This window comes from Triticum dicoccoides, chromosome 5A (genome assembly GCF_002162155.2).
Source record: "Triticum dicoccoides isolate Atlit2015 ecotype Zavitan chromosome 5A, WEW_v2.0, whole genome shotgun sequence".
Taxonomy (NCBI): domain Eukaryota; kingdom Viridiplantae; phylum Streptophyta; class Magnoliopsida; order Poales; family Poaceae; genus Triticum; species Triticum dicoccoides.
Genome location: NC_041388.1, coordinates 541,895,140 through 541,922,941, shown reverse-complemented (window position 1 = coordinate 541,922,941; position 27,802 = coordinate 541,895,140). Strand labels below are relative to the sequence as shown.

The 27,802-nt window shown below is 44.7% G+C and overlaps 1 protein-coding gene across 1 annotated transcript; it reads left to right on the top strand.

The window, feature by feature from the left end:
* Nucleotides 1-21,455: 21,455 nt before the first annotated feature.
* Nucleotides 21,456-25,060, top strand: LOC119297784 (aspartate--tRNA ligase 2, cytoplasmic-like). Its single transcript, XM_037575433.1, has 10 exons — nt 21,456-22,031; nt 22,139-22,249; nt 22,398-22,511; nt 23,100-23,393; nt 23,466-23,576; nt 23,679-23,732; nt 23,873-23,952; nt 24,046-24,161; nt 24,431-24,545; nt 24,669-25,060. The coding sequence occupies exons 1-10, from the start codon at nt 21,492-21,494 to the stop codon at nt 24,793-24,795; spliced, it is 1,662 nt and encodes a 553-aa protein (XP_037431330.1). The 5' UTR covers nt 21,456-21,491; the 3' UTR covers nt 24,796-25,060.
* The last annotated feature ends 2,742 nt before the right edge of the window (nt 25,061-27,802 follow it).

The following is a 27,802-nucleotide window of genomic DNA, read 5'->3' as shown; positions in this document are numbered from 1 at the left end:
CGTTTCAATGTTTTCTCATGCCGATGCAATTCTTAATCATTCACCTCTCGCTATTCAATTGTTCTGGAGTGCCGTAGATATCTCAGAAGATTCGTTTCCATTCTCAATCCGTTCAAGTTATTTTGAGGATGTTATCTCTTTCAAGCCATTCAATTCAACCGGTGCATTCTCCTTTTCAAGTAATCGTTCAATGGTGTTTTTTGAGTGGGCCCTAACCCACATGTCTTTTTCCAGGATCTTACCTGACTCTTCTAATTTTTCTCGGAGATATTATCAAATTCTTTTCCAAGTTTGATGTAAGAATGAATTGCCATCAGTCATATGTCTTCCTCCAAGATCTTTCAAATTCTTTTCAACCGTTGGCTCAACCTTTCTATTCATCATCCCGGAGTATCTCAACAAGTCTTGGTAGTGTTTCTCGTCGTCATTCTCGGATTTTGAAGACCGAAGAAGAGTTTTTTTCCTCCATATCTTGTTTGTTCTCTCAAAGATGCGTGATTCTAGCTTGTTGCCATCCTCTCATAATTGTTTCAATTGTGACAATTCTTTTCACCCATCCGGAGTAATTCAGGAGTCTTTTTCAGTTTGATTCTCCGGAGCCCATCATCTCAGAATTATTCATTCTCAGCTATCAGCTCTCCTCCTATAAATCTTACCGGTGCGTCTTCCAAGTATTCTCTTCCCAGCTCGGGATCTCTTCGTTTCATTTGTATCTAAATTCTCTCAAGCATCTTCGTTTAATTGCTAATTCTTCCCGGTGTTTCTTCATGTTTTAATCGTTCCTTTTCAATTCTTACGGTGGTTCGTTCAAGAGTTTTCTTCCTTCGTGTATCATATCTATGCATTCGTGCTTTTCAAATTCTACCGGTGGATCGTTGAAGACTTTCTCAAGTTTGCGCCATATCTCTCTAAATCCTTCCAACGGGAATAAGTTGTTTGCAATCCGTTGCTTGTCATCAACCTAAATTGATGAAGGATATGCATAACATAATTCTTATTCTTGCTTCATCCAAATGATGGATTCGTTCCTCCGGAGTTTGTTCACAATAACTAATTCTCGTTGTCAGTTGTTCATCTTATCTTTTCCGGGAGTTCCAACCTTTTTCAATTATTGTCACCACGGAGATTCATTTAAATCATTGCAAGGATTCACCTTGTGTTTTCAACTTCCCTTTCCTTCTGTTTGATCTTTCTTTTGTTTAACGGAGTTCTTCATGGAGGTTCTACATAATGGTTCATCAAAGATTTAATTCCTTCTCCAAGTTTTATTCATCGAGATTCTTTTCTAAGAAGCTCAAGCTTTCTTCATATTGTAATCCGGAGTGCAATTGTTTCTTCCGTATCATTGGAGGTGGTATTATGTCATTCTTGATAATTTGAATTCATGTTTCATGATTCACATGTTGTCATGAATGAGATATTTTAAATCCATCAACCTCTTTGTTGGAGTTATCTTGTGTCATGTTTCACCTAAAGCCTTCCCTAAGGATTGTGCTATTTATGGTGCTCATAAATGACCCAAGTTATTCATCTATCCTCCCGGTGAAATAGTTTCTCGCCTTCTTGTTGATATCAATCCAATCTTTTTCTGTGAGTGGCAGGTTGTCACCTCATAATTTGGAGATGTATTCCTTAAGACCATATCAAGTTTATGTTTTTCGTTGTTGATAATCCAACAACTCCATTCCAGCATTTGTTGTAAGCATGCTCTCTCAAGATCTTGTTCCCCTCCGTCCATTCCATTCCGTTCTTTCATTTCTTCCGGAGGCTTTGTGATGTTGCTCTTTTCGATCATCATCTCGAATTGTGAAGATCATGATCTTTTCATGCTTATCCTCTTAACCGGAGTGGTTTCAATATATATATCTTTCCCTTCAACCTCAAGGTTTTCGCAATGTTCTTTGTCCCTCTTTTCTAACAGAGTGTTTTCAACTTCGTTCATCTCCGTTGTATTCTTTTCTCGAAATGGCTTAACCTTTTCAAGGTTCTTTGGTTTCACTCATTTGTCAAAGAAGCAACTTAGTTTTACCTCTTCTCTTTCTCTTCCGTTTTCCCTCCGGTGCCATTCTAGATCTCGGGACGAGATCCTCTCGTAGTGGTGGAGTGTTGTGACGCCCCGAGAATGATGCGCCAGGTGTCTTCCAGTTATTCGATGTTGTTGCCATGTCATTCGCTTGCGTGTTGCATTTTATCATGTCATCATGTGCATTGCATCATCATGTTTTCAAAACCTGCATCCGTCCCGGTCTCCTCGTTCCATTTGTTATCCGTTCTGAGCCCAGACACACTTGCACGCGCCCGCGGCATGTCCGAAATATTATTTTATAAGTGGCTGGAAAATGTTCTCAGAATGGGTTGAAAGTTGGTGTGCGGTCTTATTATAGTGTAGATAGATCGCCTGTCAAGTTTCATCGCATTCAGAGTTCGTTTGATAGCCCAACCATTAAACTATAGCGGCATTATAGCCGGACAAATGTCGGACGTTTTCGGTCTCCGGAAACAGACGTCGGGCCTCCCTCTCTCTTCTCTTGTCTTAGCCCGAGGCCTTTTGCACAGCCCACAAGCTCCAACCTACTCCTCCTCGCGTCCGGAGCCGTCGGATCATGATCCGAGGCTCCGAAAACCCCCTAGAACCCCAACCCTAGCCATTTTTTGCTATAAAAGGGAACCCCCCTTCCAAATCTGGACATTCTTCCACTCTGCTCCTCATTTTCCGCGCAACCCCAGCCTCCATCCGCCACTTGTCGCTGCCAGATCTGCTCCGCCGCCGCCACTTGGCCTCCTTCAGCACCGCGTTCTGTCTCTGTCGAGCAGAGGACGGAGGAGCGGTTCCTCGTTATCGTATTGACCGAGGCCCAGCAACGATCTTCGTTCCCAGGCCGGGCCTTCCTCCTCAATTGGGCCAAGGCCCATGGTGAGGCAGACCCCCTAGTGCCTCTCTTTTTTTCCCTTCCTTTGGCCCAACTAGTTTCGGCCCGTGTATTTTTTTCCAGCACCTGGGATTTTGCTTTTTAATCAGAGACTGTAGGTTTTACAGAAAACCCCTCCATGTTCATGCATTTAATAACTTAATAACCGTGCATCGGTTTAAAATGATTTATATATGAAAAATGCTTAGAATTTTGTGTAGATTAATAATTTGCAACTTTCATCTACGTTCAAAATGTTTAAACTGATGTTTGCATTAATTTGCTCATATGCCATGCTAAAATGATTTAATTCATAACTATTTAACCGTAACTCGGTTTGTAACAAACTTTATATGTAAATGGGGTGGAAAAATGCCTAGTTTAACATGGTGCACTCATCTTGCATGTTTAACAACTATAAAATTTGGTTTAGGGCAGAACATCACCAAACCTAATATATGCATTTGAGGATTTTTCCGGACTTGTTGTTTGTTGTTCCGGCCTTATTTAAACTTGCCTAGATAGGTAGTTTTCATTTGCTTCAGCCCTTGCCATGTTAATCAACATTTAATATTGTTGGGTACATAAATGAGATTGAACTAAATAACTTGTTGTGGTGTTTTGTCAATATGCAACTCGTTGCATATTGAGCCCCACTTAATTTGTAGGATTGTTTGTGCACTTTGCCATGCCATGCCTCATTAAACCGGGCATGCATCATACTTGATTGTGCATTGTGCCTTGGTTATGTGTTGGTTGTTTACTATGTTGTTTGCTTCTTTCCGGTGTTGTTTCTTCGGGTTGGTTCCGATAACGTCGCATTTGTGAGGAACCGTTCGACTACGTCTGTTTGTCTTCTTCATGGACTCGTTCTTCTTCCTTGCGGGATTTCAGGCAAGATGACCATACCCTCGAAATCACGTCTATCTTTGCTTGCTAGTTGCTCGCTCTTTTTCTATGCCTATGCTGCGATACCTACCACTTGCTTATCATGCCTCCCATATTTTTGAACCAAGCCTCTAACCCACCTTGTCCTAGCAAACCGTTGTTTGGCTATGTTACCGCTTTGCTCATCCCCTCTTATAGCGTTGTTAGTTGCATGTGAAGATTGAAGTTTGTTCCTTGTTGGAACATGGAGATGTTGTTCCTTGTTGGAACATGTTTACTTGTTGGGATATCACAATATCTCTTATCTAATTAATGCATCTATATACTTGGTAAAGGGTGGAAGGCTCGGCCTTATGCCTGGTGTTTTGTTCCACTCTTGCCTCCCTAGTTTCCGTCGTATCGGTGTTATGTTCCCGGATTGTGTGAAGTGGCGATTGTAAGCCAACTATGTATCTCTGTCCCTTATGTATTACATGGGTTGTGTGAAGATTACCTCACTTGCGACATTGCTTTCAATGCGGTTATGCCTTCAAGTCGTGCTTCGACACGTGGGAGATATAGCCGCATCGAGGGCGTTACATACCTACTCGAGGACGAGCAAGAATTAAGCTTGGGGATGCTTGATACGTCTCCAATGTATCTATAATTTTTGATTGTTCCATGCTATTATATTATCCATCTAGGATGTTTTATATGCATTTATATGCTATTTTATATGATTTTTGGGACTAACCTATTAACCTAGAGCCCAGTGCCAGTTTCTGTTTTTTCCTTGTTTTTGAGTATCGCAGAAAAGGAAAACCAAACGGAGTCCAATTGACCTGAAACTTGACAAAGCTTATTTTGGACCAGAAGAAGGCCATGGAGTAAAAGAGTTGGGCCAGAAGAGTCTTGGGCTGCCCACGAGGGTGGGGGCGCGCCCACCCCCCTGGGCGCGCCTCCCTGCCTCGTGGACAGCCTGGAGACCCCCCTGACTTGTTCTCGACGCCAAAACCTCTTATATATACAGAAACTTCCAGAAAGAAACCTAGATCGGGAGTTCCGCCGCCAGAAGCCTCCATAGCCACCAAAAACCAATCTAGACCCGTTTTGGCACCCTACCGGAGGGGGTAACCCCTCTCCGGTGGCCATCTTCATCATCCCGGCGCTCTCCATGACAAGGAGGGAGTAGTTCTCCCTCGGGGCCGAGGGTATGTACCAGTAGCTATGTGTTTGATCTATCTCTCGTGTTCTGGAGTCGGCACGATCTTGATGTATCGCGAGCTTTGCTATTATATTTGGATCTCATGATGTTTCTCCCCATCTACTCTCTTGTGATGAATTGAGTTTTCCCTTTGAAGTTATCTTATCGGATTGAGTCTTTAAGGATTTAGAACACTTGATGTATGTCTTGCATGTGCTTATCTGTGGTGACAATGGGTTATCACGTGATCCGCTTGATGTATGTTTTGGTGATCAACTTGCGAGTTCCGTGACCTCGTGAACTTATGCATAGGGGTTGGCACACGTTTTCGTCTTGACTCTCCGGTAGAAACTTTGGGGCACTCTTTGAAGTTCTTTGTGTTGGTTGAATAGATGAATCTGAGATTGTGTGATGCATATCGTATAATCATACCCACGGATACTTGAGGTGACATTGGAGTATCTAGGTGACATTAGGGGTTTGGTTGATTTGCGTCTTAAGGTGTTATTTTACTACGAACTCTAAGGCTGTTTGTGACACTTGTAGGAATAGCCCAACGGATTGATCGGAAAGAATAACTTTGAGGTGGTTTCGTATCCTACAATAATCTCTTCGTTTGTTCTCCGCTATTAGTGACTTTGGAGTGACACTTTGTTGCATGTTGAGGGATAGTTATATGATCCAATTATTTTATTATTGTTGAGAGAACTTGCACTAGTGAAAGTATGAATCCTAGGCCTTGTTTCCTAGCATTGCAATACCGTTTGTGCTCACTTTTATCATTAGTTACCTTGTTGTTTTTATATTTTTCGATTGCAAAAACCTATATCTACCATCCATATTGCACTTGTATCACCATCTCTTCGCCGAACTAGTGCACCTATACAATTTACCATTGTATTGGGTGTGTTGGGGACACAAGAGACTCTTTGTTATTTGGTTGCAGGGTTGTTTGAGAGAGACCATCTTCATCCTATGCCTCCCACGAATTGATAAACCTTAGGTCATCCACTTGAGGGAAATTTGCTACTGTCCTACAAACCTCTGCACTTGGAGGCCCAACTGTTGGAAATATGCCCTAGAGGCAATAATAAAAGTATTATTATTATATTTCCTTGTTCATGATAATTGTCTTTTATTCATGCTATAACTGTATTATCCGGAAATCGTAATACACGTGTGAATACATAGACCACAATATGTCCCTAGTGAGCCTCTAGTTGACTAGCTCGTTGTGATCAACAGATAGTCATGGTTTCCTGGCTATGGACATTGGATGTCGTTGATAACGGGATCACATCATTAGGAGAATGATGTGATGGACAAGACCCAATCCTAAGACTAGTACAAAAGATCGTGTAGTTCATTTGCTAGAGCTTTGCCAATGTCAAGTATCTCTTCCTTTGACCATGAGATCGTGTAACTCCTGGATACCGTAGGAGTGCCTTGGGTGTATCAAACGTCACAACGTAACTGGGTGACTATAAAGGTGCACTACAGGTATCTCTGAAAGTATCTATTGTTTTATGCGGATCGAGACTGGGATTTGTCACTCCGTGTAAACGGAGAGGTATCTCTGGGCCCACTCGGTAGGACATCATCATATGCGCAATGTGACCAAGGAGTTGATCACGGGATGATGTGTTACGGAACGAGTAAAGTGACTTGCCGGTAACGAGATTGAACAAGGTATTGGATACCGACGATCGAATCTCGGGCAAGTAAAATACCGCTAGACAAAGGGAATTGAATACGGGATCGATTGAGTCCTTGACATCGTGGTTCATCCGATGAGATCATCGTGGAACATGTGGGAGCCAACATGGGTATCCAGATCCCGCTGTTGGTTATTGACCGGAGAACGTCTCGGTCATGTCTGCATGTCTCCCGAACCCGTAGGGTCTACACACTTAAGGTTCGATGACGCTAGGGTTATAAAGGAAGCTTGTATGTGGTTACCGAATGTTGTTCGGAGTCCCGGATGAGATCCCGGATGTCACGAGGAGTTCCGGAATGGTCCGGAGGTAAAGATTTATATATAGGAAGTCCTGTTTCGGCCATCGAGACAAGTTTCGGGGTCATCGGTATTGTACCGGGACCACCGGAAGGGTCCCGGGGGCCCACCGGGTGGGGCCACCTGCCCCGGGGGGCCACATGGGCTGTAGGGGGTGCGCCTTGGCCTACATGGGCCAAGGGCACCAGCCCCAAGAGGCCCATGCGCCTAGGGAACCCTAGAGGGAAGAGTCCTCGAGGGGGAAGGCACCTCCGAGGTGCCTTGGGGAGGATGGACTCCTCCCCCCCTCTTGGCCGCACCCTTTTTCTTGGAGTAGGGGGCAAGGCTGCGCCTCCCCCTTCTCCCCTGCCCCTATATATAGTGGAGGGGAGGGAGGGCATCCATACCTGAGCCCTTGGCGCCTCCCTCCCTCCTATGACACCTCCTCCTCTCCCGTTGGTGCTTGGCGAAGCCCTGCGGGATTGCCACGCTCCTCCACCACCACCACACCGTTGTGCTGCTGTTGGATGGAGTCTTCCTCAACCTCTCCCTCTCTCCTTGCTGGATCAAGGCGTGGGAGACGTCACCGGGCTGTACGTGTGTTGAACGCGGAGGTGCCGTCCGTTCGGCACTTGATCATCGGTGATCTGAATAACGACGAGTACGACTCCATCAACCCCGTTCACTTGAATGCTTCCGCTTAGCGATCTACAAGGGTATGTAGATGCAAACTCTCCTCTCTTTCTACTCGTTGCTGGTCTCTCCATAGATAGATCTTGGTGATTCGTAGGGAAATTTTTTGAATTTCTGCTACGTTCCCCAACAGTGGCATCATGAGCTAGGTCTATTGCGTAGATTCTTTGCACAAGTAGAACACAAAGTAGTTGTGGGCGTTGATGTTGTTCAATATGCTTACCGTTACTAGTCCAATCTTGTTTCGGCGGTATTGTGGGATGAAGCGGCCCGGACCGACCTTACACGTACTCTTACGTGAGACAGGTTCCACCGATTGACATGCACTTGGTGCATAAGGTGGCTAGCGGGTGCCAGTCTCTCCCACTTTAGTCGGAACGGATTCGATGAAAAGGGTCCTTATGAAGGGTAAATAGCAATTGGCATATCACGTTGTGGTCTTGCGTAGGTAAGAAACGTTCTTGCTAGAAACCCATAGCAGCCACGTAAAACATGCAAACAACAATTAGAGGACGTCTAACTTGTTTTTACAGGGTATGCTATGTGATGTGATATGGCCAAAGGATGTGATGAATGAATATATGTGATGTATGAGATTGATCATGTTCTTGTAATAGGATTCACGACTTGCATGTCGATGAGTATGACAACCGGCAGGAGCCATAGGAGTTGTCTTTATTTTTTGTATGACCTGCGTGTCATTGAAGAACGCCATGTAACTTACTTTACTTTATTGCTAAACGCGTTAGCCATAGAAGTAGAAGTAGTCGTTGGCGTGACAACTTCATGAAGACACGATGATGGAGATCATGATGATGGAGATCATGGTGTCATGCCGGTGACGATGATGATCATGGAGCCCCGAAGATGAAGATCAAAAGGAGCAAAATGATATTGGCCATATCATGTCACTATTTGATTGCATGTGATGTTTATCATGTTTATGCATCTTGTTTGCTTAGAACGACGATAGTAAATAAGATGATCCCTTACAAAATTTCAAGAAGTGTTCTCCCCTAACTGTGCACCGTTGCTACAGTTCGTCGCTTCTAAGCACCACGTGATGATCGGGTGTGATGGATTCTTACGTTCACATACAACGGGTGTAAGACAGTTTTACACAGCGAAAACACTTAGGGTTAACTTGACGAGCCTAGCATGTGCAGACATGGCCTCGGAACACGGAGACCGAAAGGTCGAGCATGAGTCGTATAGTAGATACGATCAACATGAAGATGTTCACCGACGTTAACTAGTCCGTCTCACGTGATGATCGGACACGGCCTAGTTGACTCGGATCATGTAATCACTTAGATGACCAGAGGGATGTCTATCTGAGTGGGAGTTCATAAGATGAACTTAATTATCCTGAACATAGTCAAAAGACCTTTTGCAAATTATGTCGTAGCTCGCGCTTTAGTTCTACTGTTTTAGATATGTTCCTAGAGAAAATATAGTTGAAAGTTGATAGTAGCGATTATGCGATCAGTAGAAAGCTTATGTCCTTAATGCACCGCTCAGTGTGCTGAACCCCAACATCGTTTGTGGATGTTTCGAACATCGAACATACACGTTTTGATAACTACGTGATAGTTCAGTTAAATGGTTTAAGTAGAGGCACCAAAGACATTTCCGAAACGTCACGGAACATATGAGATGTTTCGAGGGCTGAAATTGGGATTTCAGGCTCGTGCTCACGTCAAGAGGTATAAGACCTCCGACGATTTTCTTAGCCTGCAAACTAAGGAGAGAAGCTCAATTGTTGAGCTTGTGCTCAGATTGTCTGAGTGCAACAATCACTTGAATCAAGTGGGAGTTAATCTTCCAGATGAGATAGTGATGTTTCCCCAAAGTCGTTGCCACCGAGCTGCTAGAGCTTCGTGATGAACTATAACATATCAGGGATAAATAAGATGATCCTTGAGGTATTCACGATGTTTGACACCGCGAAAGTAGAAATCAAGAAGGAGCATCAATTGTTGATGGTTGGTGAAACCACTAGTTTCAAGAAGGGCAAGGGCAAGAAGGGATACTTCATGAAACGGCAAATCAGCTGCTGCTCCAGTGAAGAAACCCAAGGTTGAACCCAAACCCGAGACTAAGTGCTTCTGTAATAAGGGGAACAACCACTGGAGCAGGATTACCCTAGATACTTGGTAGATAAGAAGGCTGGCAAGGTCGATAAAAGTATATTGGATATACATTATTTTAATGTGTACTTTACTAGTACTCCTAGTAGCACCAGGGTATTAGATACCGGTTCGGTTGCTAAGTGTTAGTAACTCGAAATAAAAGGCTACGGAATAAACGGAGACTAGCTAAAGGAGAGCTGACGATATGTGTTGGAAGTGTTTCCAAGTTTGATATAATCAAACATCGCACGTTCCCTCTACCATCAAGATTAGTATTGAACCTGAATGGTTTATTGAATCTCGATCGTAGTGATACACATTTTCATGCCAAAAGATATAAGATAGTAATGATAGTACCACTTACTTGTGGCACTGCCATGTAAGTCATAATGGTATAAAACGCATGAAGAAGCTCCATGTTGATGGATCTTTGGACTCACTCATTTTTGAAAAGTTTGAGACATGCGAACCATGTCTATTGGTATATATGCATAAAGAAACTCCATGCAAATGGACCGTTTGAACTCACTTGTTTTTGAATCACTTGAGATATGCAAATCATACCACTTAGGCAAGATGACTGAAAAGCCTCGGTTTCAGTAAAATGGAACAAGATAGCAACCTGTTGGAAGTAACACATTTTGATGTGTGCAGTCCAATAAGTGTTGAGGCATGCAGTGAATATCGTTATGTTCTTACTTCACAGATGATTCGAGTAAATGTTGAGAATATTTACTTGATGAAACACAAGTCTGAATTATTGAATGGTTCAAGTAATTTCAGAGTGAAGTAGAAGATCATTGTGACAAGAGGATAAAATGTCTATGATACGATCATAGAGATGAATATCTGAGTTACGAGTTTTGGCACACAATTAAGACATTGTGGAAAATGTTTCACAATTAATACCGCCTGGAACACCATAGTGTGATGGTGTGTCCGAACATCATAGTTGCACCCTATTGGATATGGTGCGTACCATGATGTCTCTTATCAAATTACCACTATCGTTCATGGGTTAGGCATTAGAGACAACCACATTCACTTTAAATAGGGCACCGCATAATTCCGTTGAGATGACACCGTATGAATTATGGTTTAGAAACCTAAGTTGTCGTTTCTTAAAAGTTTGGGGCTGCGACGCTTATATGAAAAAGTTTCAGGTTGATAAGCTCGAACCCAAAACGGATAAAATGCATCTTCATAGGAAACCCAAAACAGTTGGGTATACCTCCTAATTCAGATCCGAAAGCAATATGAATTGTTTCTAGAATCGGGTCCTTTCTCGAGGAAAGGTTTCTCTCGAAAGAGTTGAGTGGGAGGATGGTGGAGACTTGATGAGGTTATTGAACCGTCTCTTCAACTAGTGTGTGGTAGGGCACAGGAAGTTGTTCCTGTGGCACCTACACCAATTGAAGTGGAAGCTTATGATATTGATCATGAAACTTCGGATCAAGTCACTACCAAACCTCGTAGGACGACAAGGACACGTACTACTTCGGAGTGGTAAGGTGATCCTGTCTTGAAGGTCATGTTGCTAGACAACAATGAACCTACGAGCTATGGAGAAACGATGGTGGGCCCGGATTCCGATAAATGGCTCGAGGCCATAAAATCTGAGAACGGATCCATGGACTTTGGTGGACTTGCCCGATGATCGGCAAGCCATTAAGATAAATGGATCTTTAAGAAGAAGACGGACGTGGATGGTAATGTCACCGTCCATGAAGCTCGACTTGTGGCGAAAAGTTTTTCACAAGTTCAAGGAGTTGACTACGATGAGATTTTCTCATCCGTAGCGATGCTTAAAGTCCGTCGGATTCATGTTAGCATTAGCTGTATTTATGAAATCTGGCAGATGGATATCAAAACGAGTTTCCTTACCAGTTTTCGTGAGGAAAAGTTGTATGTAATACAATCAGAAAGTTTTTGTCGATCCTAAGGATGCTAAAAGGTATGCCGGCTCCAGCGATCCTTCTAAGGACTGGAGTAAGCATCTCGGAGTTGGAATGTACGCTTTGATAAGATGATCAAAGATTTTGGGTCTATACAAAGTTTATGAGAAACTTGTATTTCCAAAGAAGTGAGTGGGAGCACTATAGAATTTCTGATGAATATATGTAGTTGACATATTGTTGATCAGAAATGACGTAGAATTTCTAGAAAGCATATAGGGTTATTTGAAAGGTGTTTTTCAATGGAAAGCCTGGATTAAGCTACTTGAACATTGAGCATCAAGATCTATAAGGATAGATCAAAATGCTTAATAATACTTTCAAATGAGCACATACCTTGACATGATCTTGAAGGTGTTTAAGATGGACCAGTCAAAGAAGGAGTTCTTGCCTGAGTTATAAGGTACGAAGTTAAGACTTAAAGCTCGACCACGGCAGAATAGAGAGAAAGGACGAAGGTCGTCCCCTATGCTTAAGACGTAGGCTCTTCAGTATGCTATGCTGTGTACCGCACCTGAAGTGTGCCTTGCCATGAGTCAGTCAAGGGGTACAAGAGTGATCCAAGAATGGCTCACAGGACAACGGTCAAAGTTATCCTTAGTAACTAGTGGACTAAGGAATTTTCTCGATTATGGAGGTGGTAAAAGAGTTCGTCGTAAAGGTTACGTCGATGCAAGCTTAACACCTATCCGGATAGCTCCGAGTAGAGATACCGGATACATATAATGGAGCAACAATTTTGAATAGCTCCAAGTAGAACAGTTATTTGGAATAGCTCCAAATAGAGCGTGGTAGCTGCATCTAGGAGATGACATAGAGATTTGTAAAGCACACACGGATCTGAAAGGTTCAAACCCGTTGACTAAAACCTCTCTCACAAGCAACATGATCAAACATAAAAACTCATTGAGTGTCAATCACATAGTGATGTGAACTAGACTACTGACTCTAGTAAACTCTTGGGTATTAGTCACATGGCGATGTGACCTGTGAGTGTTAATCACATGGCGATGTGAACTAGATTATTGACTCTAGTGCAAGTGGGAGACTGTTGGAAATATGCCCTAGAGGCAATAATAAAAGTATTATTATTATATTTCCTTGTTCATGATAATTGTCTTTTATTCATGCTATAACTGTATTATCCGGAAATCGTAATACACGTGTGAATACATAGACCACAATATGTCCCTAGTGAGCCTCTAGTTGACTAGCTCGTTGTGATCAACAGATAGTCATGGTTTCCTGGCTATGGACATTGGATGTCGTTGATAACGGGATCACATCATTATGAGAATGATGTGATGGACAAGACCCAATCCTAAGACTAGCACAAAAGATCGTGTAGTTCATTTGCTAGAGCTTTGCCAATGTCAAGTATCTCTTCCTTTGACCATGAGATCGTGTAACTCCTGGATACCGTAGGAGTGCCTTGGGTGTATCAAACGTCACAACGTAACTGGGTGACTATAAAGGTGCACTACAGGTATCTCTGAAAGTATCTATTGTTTTATGCGGATCGAGACTGGGATTTGTCACTCCGTGTAAACGGAGAGGTATCTCTGGGCCCACTCGGTAGGACATCATCATATGCGCAATGTGACCAAGGAGTTGATCACGGGATGATGTGTTACGGAACGAGTAAAGTGACTTGCCGGTAACGAGATTGAACAAGGTATTGGATACCGACGATCGAATCTCGGGCAAGTAAAATACCGCTAGACAAAGGGAATTGAATACGGGATCGATTGAGTCCTTGACATCGTGGTTCATCCGATGAGATCATCGTGGAACATGTGGGAGCCAACATGGGTATCCAGATCCCGCTGTTGCTTATTGACCGGAGAACGTCTCGGTCATGTCTGCATGTCTCCCGAACCCGTAGGGTCTACACACTTAAGGTTCGATGACGCTAGGGTTATAAAGGAAGCTTGTATGTGGTTACCGAATGTTGTTCGGAGTCCCGGATGAGATCCTGGATGTCACGAGGAGTTCCGGAATGGTCCGGAGGTAAAGATTTATATATAGGAAGTCCTGTTTCGGCCATCGAGACAAGTTTCGGGGTCATCGGTATTGTACCGGGACCACCGGAAGGGTCCCGGGGGCCCACCGGGTGGGGCCACCTGCCCCGAGGGGCCACATGGGCTGTAGGGGGTGCGCCTTGGCCTACATGGGCCAAGGGCACCAGCCCCAAGAGGCCCATGCGCCTAGGGAACCCTAGAGGGAAGAGTCCTCGAGGGGGAAGGCACCTCCGAGGTGCCCTCTTGGCCGCACCCTTTTTCTTGGAGTAGGGGGCAAGGCTGCGCCTCCCCCTTCTCCCCTGCCCCTATATATAGTGGAGGGGAGGGAGGGCATCCAGACCTGAGCCCTTGGCGCCTCCCTCCCTCCTGTGACACCTCCTCCTCTCCCGTTGGTGCTTGGCGAAGCCCTGCGGGATTGCCACGCTCCTCCACCACCACCACGCCGTTGTGCTGCTGTTGGATGGAGTCTTCCTCAACCTCTCCCTCTCTCCTTGCTGGATCAAGGCGTGGGAGACGTCACCGGGCTGTACGTGTGTTGAACGCGGAGGTGCCGTCCGTTCGACACTTGATCATCGGTGATCTGAATCACGACGAGTACGACTCCATCAACCCCGTTCACTTGAACGCTTCCGCTTAGCGATCTACAAGGGTATGTAGATGCAAACTCTCCTCTCTTTCTACTCGTTGCTGGTCTCTCCATAGATAGATCTTGGTGATTCGTAGGGAAAATTTTTGAATTTCTGCTACGTTCCCCAACACCAACAACGTCTACAAGAAGAAGGTTGTGTAGTAGACATCAGTAAACCAAATACCGAAGAATTCACTTCACAGCTAAGTGATGCGACTTCTTTGGTGCCGCTTGGAATCGGGCACACATGCGAACGCTAAGCATTATATCTGGCCTAGATGCACATAAATAGAGTAAAGAACCAATCATGGATCAGTATACCTTTTGATCAAACTCTTTACCATTGTCGTCGGGGCCCAGATGACTTTTGGTTGGCATTGGCGTCGTGTATCCTTTGCAGTCTTGCATTCCAAACTTCTTCAGGCAATCTTTGAGGTATTTCTCTTCTGATATGAAGATGTCGTCGCTCTGCTGACGGATTTGAAGACCTAGGAAGAATTTCAGCTCACCCATCATGGACATCTGATATTGCTCTTGCATCATGTATCCAAACTCATCACTGTATCTCTTGTTGGTGCAGCCGAAGATAATGTCATCCACATAGATTTGGCACACAAACAGTTCTCCATCATATGTCTTCGTGAAAAGTGTAGGATCTGGTGAACCAGGTTTGAAGCCTTTGCTCTTTAGGAAGTCTTTGAGTGTGTCATACCAAGCGCGAGGGGCTTGTTTGAGGCCATACAATGTCTTGTTGAGCTTGTATATCGTGTCAGGATGTTTTGGGTCTTCAAAGACAGGTGGTTGTGCAACATACACTTCTTCTTCAATCTTGCCATTCAGAAAAGCACTCTTCACATCCATTTGTTATAGGAGGATGTTGTGATGGTTGACATACGCTAGTAGTATGTGAATGGCTTCAAGCCTAGCCACTGGAGAAAAGGTTTCATCGAAGTCAATTCCTTCTACTTGAGTGTAACCTTGAGCAACGAGACGAGCCTTGTTTCTTACAACTTGAGTATGCTCATCTTGTTTGTTGTGATAGATCCATTTGGTGTCGATGATGTTATGCTTGCGAGGGTCAGGACGCTTAACTAATTCCCACACATTTTTCAGCTCGAACTGTTGAAGCTCTTCTTGCATCACTTGAATCCACTCAGGTTCCATGAAGGCTTCAACAACTTTCTTGGGTTCAGATATAGAGACAAATGCAAAGCGCCCACAAAAATTTGCTAGCTGTGTTGCTCTTGAACGAGTGAGCAGACCAGGTGCATTGATGCTATCGATTATCTTCTCAATCTGCACTTCATTCGCAACACGAGGATGAACTGGACGAAGACTTTGGTCTTGCCGATCATTGTCTTCATTATCGGCATTGACTTCAAGCTGAGCATTATCTTCTGGTTGATTAGGTGCAGAAATGATGAGTTCTTCTTTAGCCTGAGCCTCTGAAAGTATGATTTCTCCAGTACCCATAAGCTTGATGGATTCACTTGGTGAGACTTCATCTAGCACATTTGGCAGGTGCTCTCTTTGCGAGCCGTTAGTTTCATCGAACCGCACATCCACAGTTTCAACCACTTTATAGTAAAAGAGGTTGAAGACTCTGTAGGAGTGCGAATCCTTTCCGTAACCAAGCTAAAACCTTCATGTGCTTTCGGTGCAAATTTGGAAGTGTGATGTGGACCCTTGATCCAACACCTAGCACCAAATACTCTGAAGTAGCTTATGTTTGGCTTCTTACCAGTTAGTATCTCATATGATGTCTTCTTTAGAAGCTTGTGGAGATAAACACGGTTGATGACATGGCATGCAGTATCAATGGCTTCAGGCCAGAACTTCCTTGGAGTCTTGTACTCATCAAGCATCGTCCGAGACATCTCAATGAGGGTTCTGTTCTTGCGCTCCATGATGCCATTCTGCTGAGGTGTGTATGAAGTTGAGAACTCATGAGTGATGCCCAAGGTATCAAGATAAGTGTCGAGGCCAGTGTTCTTGAACTCTGTGCCATTGTCACTTTTGATGTGCTTGATCTTAATACCATAGTTCGTCATGGCACGATTGGAGAATCGCCTGAAGACATCCTGCACTTCATTCTTGTAGAGGATTATATGCACCCATGTATATCTCGAGTAATCATCAACAATGAAAAAACCATAGAGGCAAGCAGTGGTAGTAAGAGTAGAGTAGTGAGTAGGGCCGAATAAGTCCATGTGAAGTAGCTCGAAGGGACGTGATGTAGTCATGATTGTCTTCGAGGATGCTTGGCCCTAGTCATCTTTCCAGCTTCGCAGGCACCACACAGATGATCTTTCTTGAACTTGACGCCCTCGATGCCTACGTCATGCTTCTTCTTCGCGAGTGTATAAGTTCCTCATGCCAGGATGCCCTAGCCTCCGATGCCAGAGCCAACACTCTGAAGCTTTTGCTAGAAGACATATGGCCAACTGTGGTCCTGCTGAGAAATCTACCATGTATAGACCATCTTTTCGGTACCCTTCAAAGACTAGAGATTTATAAGATTCCATAAGCACAAGGCAACGATATTTTCCAAATATCACTACCATATTCATATCACAAAGCATTGAGACAGACATTAAGTTGAAACCAAGGGATTCAACAAGCATCACTTTATCCATGTGCTGATCCTTTGAGATTGCAACTCTACCTAGACCCAATACCTTGCTTTTACCAGTGTCAGCAAATGTGATGTGACTCTTGTCAGATGGACGTAAGGTTGAGTCCATGAGAAGACTTCGATCACCAGTCATGTGATTAGTGCATCCACTGTCCATAATCCACTCAGAAGCCTTTGGTATCGTACCCTATAGTGCAGTTAGGGGGATAGGCTTCACCAAGGAAAATGTGAAGCATAAACATTTGACGAACAAGCATATTATCAAAGTTCAGATCCTGGTTGGGGCAGATGGGATGATTGTCAAGGAATCCAGGAACAAAATACATAGTAAGACCATTTGGGCATTTTATCTTGCGCCCCACAAGATGTTTTAGGTCCCCAGCATAAGCATCAGACGCCTTTGATTTTCAGCTGGAGACCTTGCCCTGCAAAAGAGAGTTAATTTTTCTTAACCACCCACATCTTTAGGGATGGCTTAGAAGCAATGAGTCTAAGTGCAGCATCCGAGAACTTTGGCTTTGGAGCCCTAGCAAATAGCCTTGCATGAGAAGAATAATACTCATAAGAATACGCAGAATAGTTCTTGGTCTTATGAACATAGCGATTTGGCGAAGCACGCTCATATTCATAAGTCTGAGTATGGTTTCCCTGCAAAACATTTCCGTTAGGGTGACTCTGGTAGTCCTCTGTATGTATGAAGCTTTTGGACCATATGAAGCCTTTGGTCTGGGGTTTGTCTTCTTCCCAGGTGGTGTCATGATGACATTCACCTGAAGATTTTCAAGACAACTCCTGGGCATCTAGATCTTCTTCAAAGGGGGTCCATTCTTGCAGTTAGTACCAATATACCTAACAAACACCTCACCATTCTGCTTCTTAAATAGTTTATAGTTTGCATCAAAGGATTCATCAATGATAATAGGGTTAGCACAAGTGAAGCCGGATAAGGTAGATGGATCCACTGAAGGTCCCTTTGCATCAATCTATGTGGTTTTGGGGTACTGCTCAGGCTTCCAGTAGGAACCATCAAAATTCATTTTCCTCTCGAACCCAACACCCTCTTTTCGAGGGTTTCGGTTTAGAATCTGTTTCTTGAGGACATCACACAATGTCTGATGCCCTTTGAGACTTTTGTACATCCCTGTTTCAAGCAATGTCTTCAACCTGGCATTCTCATCAGAAATAGTAGTGGTATCCTCAGAAGAAGGGTTAGTCTCCATATCAGCAGTTGAAGACATAGCAACAGTAGTAGCAGTAGCACATCCAGCAACAGAAGCAGCATTATCATGCTTAACACATTTTAAACATGGTGGCTCAAAGTCTTCCTGAGAGGAACTGATCTGTTGAGCACGGAGTGACTCGTTCTCCTTTTAAAAATCTTCATGAGCCGATCTCAAGTTTTCAAGCTCTTGCTTCCTTTGAAAATAATCATAGGAGAGCTTTCCATGAGTAGTTGAGAGCGTTTCATGACGACTTTCAAGTTCCTCATACTTAACATGAAAACTTTTAATGTCTTCAATTAAGGACTGAGTTCGAGTCATTTCCGCATCCAACAGGTCATTGCTTTTGTCTAGCAACGTTTGAATATGTTCCATAGCATTTTGTTGTTCTGTTGCAATTTTAGAAAGTGTTTTGTAGCTAGGTTTAGATTCACATTCAGAGTCATCTTCACTTGAAGTTTGAAAGTAAGCATCGCGTGAGTTTATCTCGGCACCACGTGCCATGAAGTAGTAGGTGGGAGAAGTTGGCTCAGGTTCGGGAGTCATCGTTTTGAGAGACTCCTTGAATTTGAGGAACCATGGGTCCTGACATGTTCGATGACCTTCATAGACGTCGGAGATCCGGTCCCATATAAGCTTTGCATTGCATAGATGCATGACGCACCTAAACTCGTCTCTTGATAGACAGGAGCATATAACAGCCTTCGTCTTCATATCCAGAAGGGTGTACTTCTGAATATCATCAGCACGCGCCATCTTGCATAAATCGGTGAGACCAATCTCTGTGACAGTCCAAAGCTCACTGTCCATAGTTAGAAGGCGCTTCCTCCTCATATCCTTCCATCGGGGATAATCATGACCATCGAAAATGGGGCACGCAGCGGAAACCTTGATTGTCCCTGCAGTCGATATGCTAAAACTCCAGGTGGTTAAACCGAATCACATAGAACAAGGGAGCACCTTACTCTGATACTAATTGAAAGTGCTAGTTATCGACTAGAGGAGGGGTGAATAGGCGATTTTTATGAAAGTCTTCAAAACACGGGGGGCTTTGAAGACAAACGATAGAAATAAACCTATTGATATGCAGCGGAAGGTAGACTACACTAGGAAAGCCATAGTCAAGTAAGCAATGAAGTGAAAACACGAAGACTATCAGTAGCTAGGTAGTATGGATCAAGATGGAAGATAGTATGAAGCCAAACAGTAAAGAGTCTTCACTTAGTGAAGTCAATCAAATCATACAGGCATGCAATGACTTCATGAAGACAAACTGCAAAGAAAAGGGAAGTAAAGGATAGAACCAGTAGCTTGATGAAGACAAGGATTTAGTAGACCAGTTTCAGTTGCTGTGACAACTATACGCCTGGTTAGGGAGGCTGAGATTCAACTCAGAAGACCGTGTCTTCACCTTATTCCCCTTGAGCTAAGGACACACAGTCCTCGCCCAATCACTCTGGTAAGTCTTCAAGGTAGACTTTCAAACCTTCACAGACTTCGTTCACCGGCCATCCACAATGACTCTTGGACGCTTAGAACGCGACGCCTAACCGGCTGGAAGATTCACAGTCCTCAAGTGTAACAAGTCTTCAGGTCACGCAGACAGGAAGACTTCAGTGATGCCTAACACTCTTTGGCTCTGTGTGTTTTGGGTTTTGTCCTCATAAGGATCTCTCTCTCAAATGCTTCGAAGGTGGGTTGCTCTCAAACGACAAAAGCCGTGCACTAACTCTGAGCAGCCACCAATTTATGGTGTAGGGGGTGGGCTATTTATAGCTAGGAGACAACTCGACCTGATTTGTCTAAAATGACCCTGGGTTACTAAGGAACTGACACGTGTCCAACGGTCAGATTTCAAACACACGCGGCAGCTTGACTTGGACTATAAGTTAAGCTGGCTCATCCAGCTTTGGATAAGATTTGCTCTCATAGTCTTCGCTCGAAGACATAGGATTTGGTTGAGCATCACATCAGTCACTCTGACTTTGTTCACTTGGACCTCACTTAACAGTGCGGTGGTTCCTATGACTCAACAAAGAAGAAAATGAAACTACGAAACAACTATGTCTTCGTACTTCATGGTCTTCATACGATGTCTTCTCATGTTATAGTCTTTAAATGTGAATCTTTTCACAGGCCACCATTGTCTTTAATGTCTTCACACATTTTTAGGAGTCATCTCTGGTAGGTAAACCGAATCAATATGGGACTACTACTTGTGTTATCCTGCAATTCTCACAAACACATTAGTACCTCAACCAAGTTTGTCGTCAATACTCCAAAACCAACTAGGGGTGGCACTAGATGCACTTACAGCCATGGCCATCACCACCGCTACAGCTTCATGGCCTACCTGCTCCAGGCTCTCCTCTCATCCTCTGGTCCCCGTACTCGAACCGCCGGCCATCAACGTCGGCGTGCTCCTCTCGCCTTTAGCGCTGGGATCTCAGCTCTGCATCGAACGGAGACGAGGAAAAGGGGACCGAGGTGAGGAAGACGACAGAGTGGATAAGGTCTTTTCCTTTCCCTTTTTGTAGGGAGACAGATGGACCGGTTTCCTTATCGATCTGAGCCGTCGTCGCGTAGTGCGGCCGCTCGATACAACGAAAACGTGTGCACACACTTTTTAGATTTTAGTTTTTTTTAGACGTAGATCATCGTTTCCATTAACCAAACAGCTCAGGATGTCGCTGGATACGAACCCGAGCACAAAGTCGGAAATAGTCCAGGCCATGGGAAGCCCTGGCCCGAAAAAGCCCGACCCAGCCCGGCCCGGCGCTGCTCTCGGGCCGGGTTCGGACCTAGATTTTGAGCCCAATGACGCGGACCCATCGTTTTTGCAATTTTTTAAGGGGTCCGGCCCGAGGCCCGTCGGGATTTTACGTGTTCGGGCTGGGCTCGGGCCTAAAAACCAGGCCCGATGGCCGGGCCGGGCCCAGGCCTGTGTTTTTTGTCTCGGGTTTGGCTAGGGCCGTCCCGAAGCCCGGCCCAGCCCGAGGTTTGGCCAGGTATAGTCAGGAACTTGATCCGGCTGGGGAGTGAGTCAAGACCGTGGCCGCCACGGAACGACGCGCGAACGTAGCCGCCACGATACCCGAACGAGCTATTTGGGCCTGTATATACAGTATATATATAATCCCAGTAGCATAGAAGCACGCCTAAAGCCTCCGCCCGCCGCCGTCGCCCACGCAACCTTGCTCCACCGCTCGCTTCCTCCCCGCCGGCGACGACGTGATGTCTTCCGAGCCCGAGAGACCGCCGCCCGCCCCCGAAGCGGGCGTCCCCGCAGCCACCGTCAGCAATAAACAACGGAAGAGGAACGCCCGGAAGGCCGAGAAGACGGCCAAGTACGCGCAGCAGCAGAAGCCCGCCGCCGAGGACCCCTCGCCGGAGCACGGGCAGCAGAAGCAGCAGCAGCCCTCCGCCGCCGAGGACGACCCCTCGGCGGCCAACTACGGCGACGTCCTCCCCGGGGAGATCCTCCCCGCGGCGGTCCCCGACGGACCGTGGGCCGAGATCGGCCGCCTCGACAAGGCCGCCGCCGGCCGCTCCGTGCTGGTCCGCGCGTGGGCGCAGGCGGTCTACCGCGGGTCCAAGACCAAGAACGTGGCCTTTATCGAGCTGCGGCGGGGGATGAGCACCGTGCAGTGCGTGCTCGCCGGCAGCGCCCAGATGATGCTCTTCGCCTTGTCCCTCCCCAAGGAGTCGATCGTCGTCGTGGAGGGCGCCGTCGCCCTCCTCGACAACCCCCTCAGATACACCACAGTGCGAGAGGTTTCTTTCTGCCGTAGCTCATCTTTGTCTGTCTGTTCGAGTTGTCAGCTGACATACAAACTACAGGAGTTATTTTGATTTTGTGATCCCCGTTTGATGGCCGGCAGGTGGAGATTCAGGTGAGGAAGCTCTACTGCATCAGCAGGGCCGCCCCGAAGCTACCGATCAGCGTGGAGGATGCCGGCCGGAGTGCGGAGGAGTTTGCAAAAGCTGAAGCAGTATGTCAGTCTGCACAATCTGCGTATTTGCTTGCCTGCTCCTCTTTGAACGCATGAAGGAGGAGGACACAGTTTTGTTGTTGCTCCAATAAATTCTCCGACGATGATGATATCTGGGTTCAGCTGATGGGATCTTGTTGTTTTGCAGAAGGGGGTGCCACTTCCCTGCGTTGGTCAGGACACACGCTTGGACTATCGAGTTATTGACCTGCGCACGGCGGCGGGTCAAGCCGTTTTCCGTGTACAGCATCAAGTTGAAAACGTCGGTATTTGTTCTTGCTTGCTTTTAGGACTGCTGCTATCAGTGATGTGTTCATGAATTGAGTTTGCAGAACTAAACATACCATGTTATGTAGTAATATGTTGTGTAGCTTAGATAAGATATTCTACTTCGACACTGAATTAAACGTATCTGATCTGGTGAACCCTTTGAGTCGTTGGGCCAAAGCGTGGCATTGGCTGGGCTGCTGCGTGGGGATTTCAGTGATATTTTTGTGCGTATTCTAGAAAAAATAAAACCTTTGAGTCTCAACCTGTGATCATTTTGTACCAGCAAAACAAGCCTGCATTGAGTACTGTGCTGGACTTTTAAGTTGTTTCAGATACTGATCGATTCAGTGATCCTAATGTGATGCCTGCAATGCATGCCATACAATTCTGTCTGATTACACTAATGATCAGATTGAGTTTAACATTCTGCATCGAATATGGATTTGTCAAGCCAATGCATATGCATTTACAAGAGCTGTTTTGTCAAGGCTCCAGGGATTTATTTTATATTCATTTCTGCAGCATGTGATTTTTTTTCCAGCTGGTTAGTAAAGTATTTACCATTGTTTGATACTCGCAGAAATTCAGGGAATATCTGTCGTCAAAAGACTTTATTAGCATCCACACTCCGAAGCTGATTTCAGGGTCAAGTGAAGGTGGAGCAGCAGTATTCAAACTTGAATATAAGAATGGCAAGTGTGCCTGTTTAGCACAATCGCCTCAGCTGCACAAGCAGATGGCTATCTGTGGTGGGTTCTGTCGTGTCTTTGAGGTTGGGTCTGTGTTTAGAGCTGAAGATTCCAACACACATAGGCATCTGTGTGAGTTTGTTGGTTTGGACGCTGAAATGGAGATTATGAGGCACTACTTTGAGGTGAGCAAGTTTGGTAGAGTGCTCTTCTTCATTTACAAACACGGCAATGGCTGAACTTGTTTCTTTAAACAGGTTTGCGATATTGTGGATGGATTATTTGTAGAATTGTTCAGACACTTGAATGAAAATTGCAAGACGGAACTTGAGGCAATTAATAGGCAGTATCCGTTTGAACCAGTGAAGGTAAAATATTTGTTGCTTCTTATTGATTGGTGGTTCCAGTAATGTTACAATATCTGGGTTTTGTAGCTGAAATGGCGACTCACATTGTGTTAATTCCTGCAGTACCTAGAGAGTACCTTGAGGCTCAGTTACGAGGAAGGAATACAAATGTTGAAGGTACAAACATGTTTTGAATTTTATGCTGTTTTCGTGCAGTATATAACTGCTACTTTAACTCTACTGTACACAGCCTGATGTATGACATCATAATAAGAAAAGAAAAAGAATTAAGCATTGGTGATTTATTTGCTTGGCAGGAAGCTGGAACAGAAATCGAGCCTATGGCTGACCTCAACACTGAAGCTGAGAAAAAACTTGGTCAGCTTGTTAGGGAGAAGTACGTACAAGTGTCAACACTGCAATGCTTATGTTCATTTCATCATTTTGTCTTTTCTATTAACTTAACTCGCTCTTGCTGTAAAATTTGTAGGTATGACACTGATTTTTTCATTCTTTATCGATATCCTTTGGCGGCACGCCCCTTCTACACCATGCCTTGCTATGACAACCCAGCGTACAGCAACTCATTTGATGTCTTCCTTCGAGGTGAGCACAAAAATTGCTCAAGCTTTACCTGACACCATTATGATGTATTAGTTAGTTTATTTAGTTGCAACTTGCAAGTATTTTTCAGGCCATCTGAATATATGAATATACTAGCATTACGACCATCAGTGCCAGTGGGGATAGTTTCTGTTCCACACTCTGCATCTTATGGTGTCTGACTAGTACTCCTACCTGATTTCCTGAAGTTGGAGCAGTGATGAAGTGTTGAATTTGCTGAACAAACTTTGCACTTCTTGCTTACTCGACAGGTGAGGAAATAATTTCCGGAGCACAAAGAATACATGAACCCGAGCTGCTGGCCAAACGTGCGGCCGAGCATGGAATCGATAAGAGTTCTATCAAGTGGTACATCGAATCGTTTAGGTGTGTTGATCCACAAACCCGTGTCTGCGATCATTTAGTGTTGCAGCACCTACCATGTAGTTATATTTGCTAGGTCTCTGCCTCTTGATGTGATTCTCATTTGAGAAATGCTTACTGTTGCAGGTACGGCACACCTCCTCATGGCGGGTTCGGGGCCGGGTTGGAGAGGGTGGTCATGTTGTTCTGCGGACTGAACAACATCCGGAAGGCATCGTGTTTCCCTCGTGACCCGCAGAGGCTGAGTCCATGATCTCCGTCCCTCTGAGAGCGAGCCTGATCCATGCTTATTCTAGCTATGATGACCTTTTCGATGCTTAGTTACCTCTACCTTTAAAGCAATGTTCTGCTGTTAGTGGTTATGAAACTGTCACCTTGATGTGCGTAGTAGTAGGCGAGTTTTGATAGAAGATCAAAGACTTAAGCATGGAGAAGTTTGCAGATAATTGAGAATCGGCATGTTGTTCTCTCTGTCTGGTTAACTTCTTCCCACACAGGGAAGTTGCCAATTAACTCTACTCTTTGCATCGCCTACTATCTATCGCATGAAACAAGGGAAATTCTGGCAAGGCGTGATTTTCGGCTGTGTTGATAGAGAATAAATGTCCACTCCAATTAATGGTGAACAGAACAAGTCTATATGTTAGTCACATTGCATCCACCACATGCTTTATTTACAAGTGCGAGTTGCCTTTTGCTCTCTCCTTCCCCGTTTCATTTTTGCAACAATAACTTTCTCTCCACTCTGAATTCTAGAGGATATTTTCTGGGCGCACCGTGCCGTCGTCCCTCCTTTCCTGGTAGGTCCTCGCCTCCCACCTCCACCGCCCACCGGCGTGGGAGTGCACTGATCATGGATCTCTACCCCGCTTTAGAGGATTTACTTCGTTGCTGATGGGGATGACACTGATCATGTGAATAAATTTTCCTTAAGTGTCTCCAGCTCCAGGGTGATGATGTCTCATTGGCGTAGATTCATGAAACCTAAAAATTGATCACTGATCCAATTCCACTACCTCTACGGGATGTTGTGGTTTGCAGGGTATCATGGTATGTCGATGTGGTGGTGTGGCTACCCTTTACAGTCTTTTTTTCTTGAGGGGTAGAATGCGACTGTATTCAATCAAAATGGAGTGTGGCAGGTATTCTTTAACAGCCACACATGGGGCCCCACGCCAAGAGTAACTGAAGGTTTAGTGAGATCATGCGCCTCACCATTACGCTCCGGCTTTTCATGATCCACGCAAACTTCGTCCATCTCTCCCATCTACATCTCGATATCATGTATAATGGAACTGCTTTGGCCCATATAGCACTCTCTACATCTTGGTCACCATATGGATTCTCCATGGATAGAGATCATCCGCCAATGCTAGAGCTTCATTGAATGTAATTGCTTCAGAATCTCGGGTTGCACCAAATCAAGAACCAGAGGGAGGACTGGATTGAGCACAGAACAAGCATATCCGATCAACTTTCATCCAAAGCGGGAGTGGACCAGATTATGGAAGGTGAGGGTGCCGTCAAAGGTCCGTGTTTTTGTTTGGTGCCTTGCCCACACTTCTCTGCCAACTGGGTCCACCCGCCACCACCGAAAGATGTCAGATTTGGCGGCCTGCTCTTTGTGCAATGCTGAGGAAGATACTTGGTGCCATTCTTTGTTTGATTGCCGCATGGCAAGATGCGTTTGGGCGTTAGGAGAAGAGGAGGTGCTAGAGCATGTGATATCCAACAGATGGCTGGATCCTTGTTTGTGGCTGTTTTGGTTGTTTGAGACACTCAATGAAACGGAGCTTGCTAAAGTGTTGATTACTATGTGGGCTATATGGTGGGGCGCGAAGGAGAGCAATTCATGACAACGAGTTCCAGAGCCCACTGTCTATGTTCTGTTTTATCACGAGGTATCTTCAGGACCTAGAGATTGCAGAAAACCGATTGAAACCGAGTGCTGCAAGGCTCGTCGACCCCCGGCCACGGGCCAAAGTATGGGTACCACCTGAAGGAGATGAAGCTAAGCTCAATGTTGATGGGGATACATCGAGGCAGGGTCATGTTGGTGCAGCAGCAGTGATCTGTAGGAACAAGGAAGGCCTTTTCATGGGGGCTTCGGCAGTGGTCTTTGATGGTTTGAATGACGCAGCTGCACTTGAGGCACATGCGTGTAACGAGGCCTTAGCACCGGCTACGGACCTCAATCTTATTCGCTTACTGATTGCATGGATGTCCTGAGCAAGATAGACACAGGAGCAGCAAATCACTATGCACCGGTATTGCATGAAATATCAGAGAGAAGGATGGAGTTCCGCCATATTAAATTCAAGTTTGAGCATAGGAAGAATAATTTCGAAGTACATGCACTGGCGAAAGCGGCAACTTCTCTCGCCGTAGGTCGCCATATTTGGCTAGGACATTACCCGACATTATTTGTATTTCGATGTTGATTACTGTTTAACAAAGTCCCTAGTTACCTGTCAAAAAAAAAGACTGTCTGAAGCTCCCGGCCTCCCGTGACAGATCGCCACACAAGAACCTCTGTCGTTATTGCTCGTGTATTAAAGAATATTTATGAAATTGTACAAAATTTCACCAATTCAAAAAATGTTCATGAATGAAAAAATATCCTAAAAAATCAAAGACTGTTCGTGACTTACAAAATAGTTTATTCATTCATAAAATGTTCGTTGATTAAAAAAATGATCATGCATTTGAAAAAATGTTCGCTAAATCTAAAAAATGCGCGTGAATTCTAAAAAAATGTTCCACCAATCTCCAAAAAATGTTCGTCCTTTCTAGAAATGTTCGCCGAATCAAGAAAAATGTTACAAGAAAATGTTTACAATTTTTTTACAAATAGTATAAAATGTTCATGAATTAAAAAAATGTTCTTGATTTTAGAAAATGTTCGAAACTTTGCAGAAGTGTTCATGAATTTGAAAAATGTTCACGATTTCAAATATGTGCACGAGTTTAAAAAATGTTCACGATTTCATGAAATTGAGAGTGATAATGTATCTTGGTGATGTAGCAAAATATGGTCATGACCGTTAAAGATTATGATTTTTTTTCCGTTGCAACGCACATGCCCTTTTGTTAGTAAAAATAAAATATCTAGTGCAAGCTCAAGATATGCAAATATTGGAGCGTTAGGGTTTTCAATGCGAAAAATAGAAGGTGAAATTTACCGCCGCTGGATCCTAGCCTCATCGCTCCCATCGGACGGTGCACGTGAGTCGCAGGCCTAAGCGGTCCGCCGCTTCGCA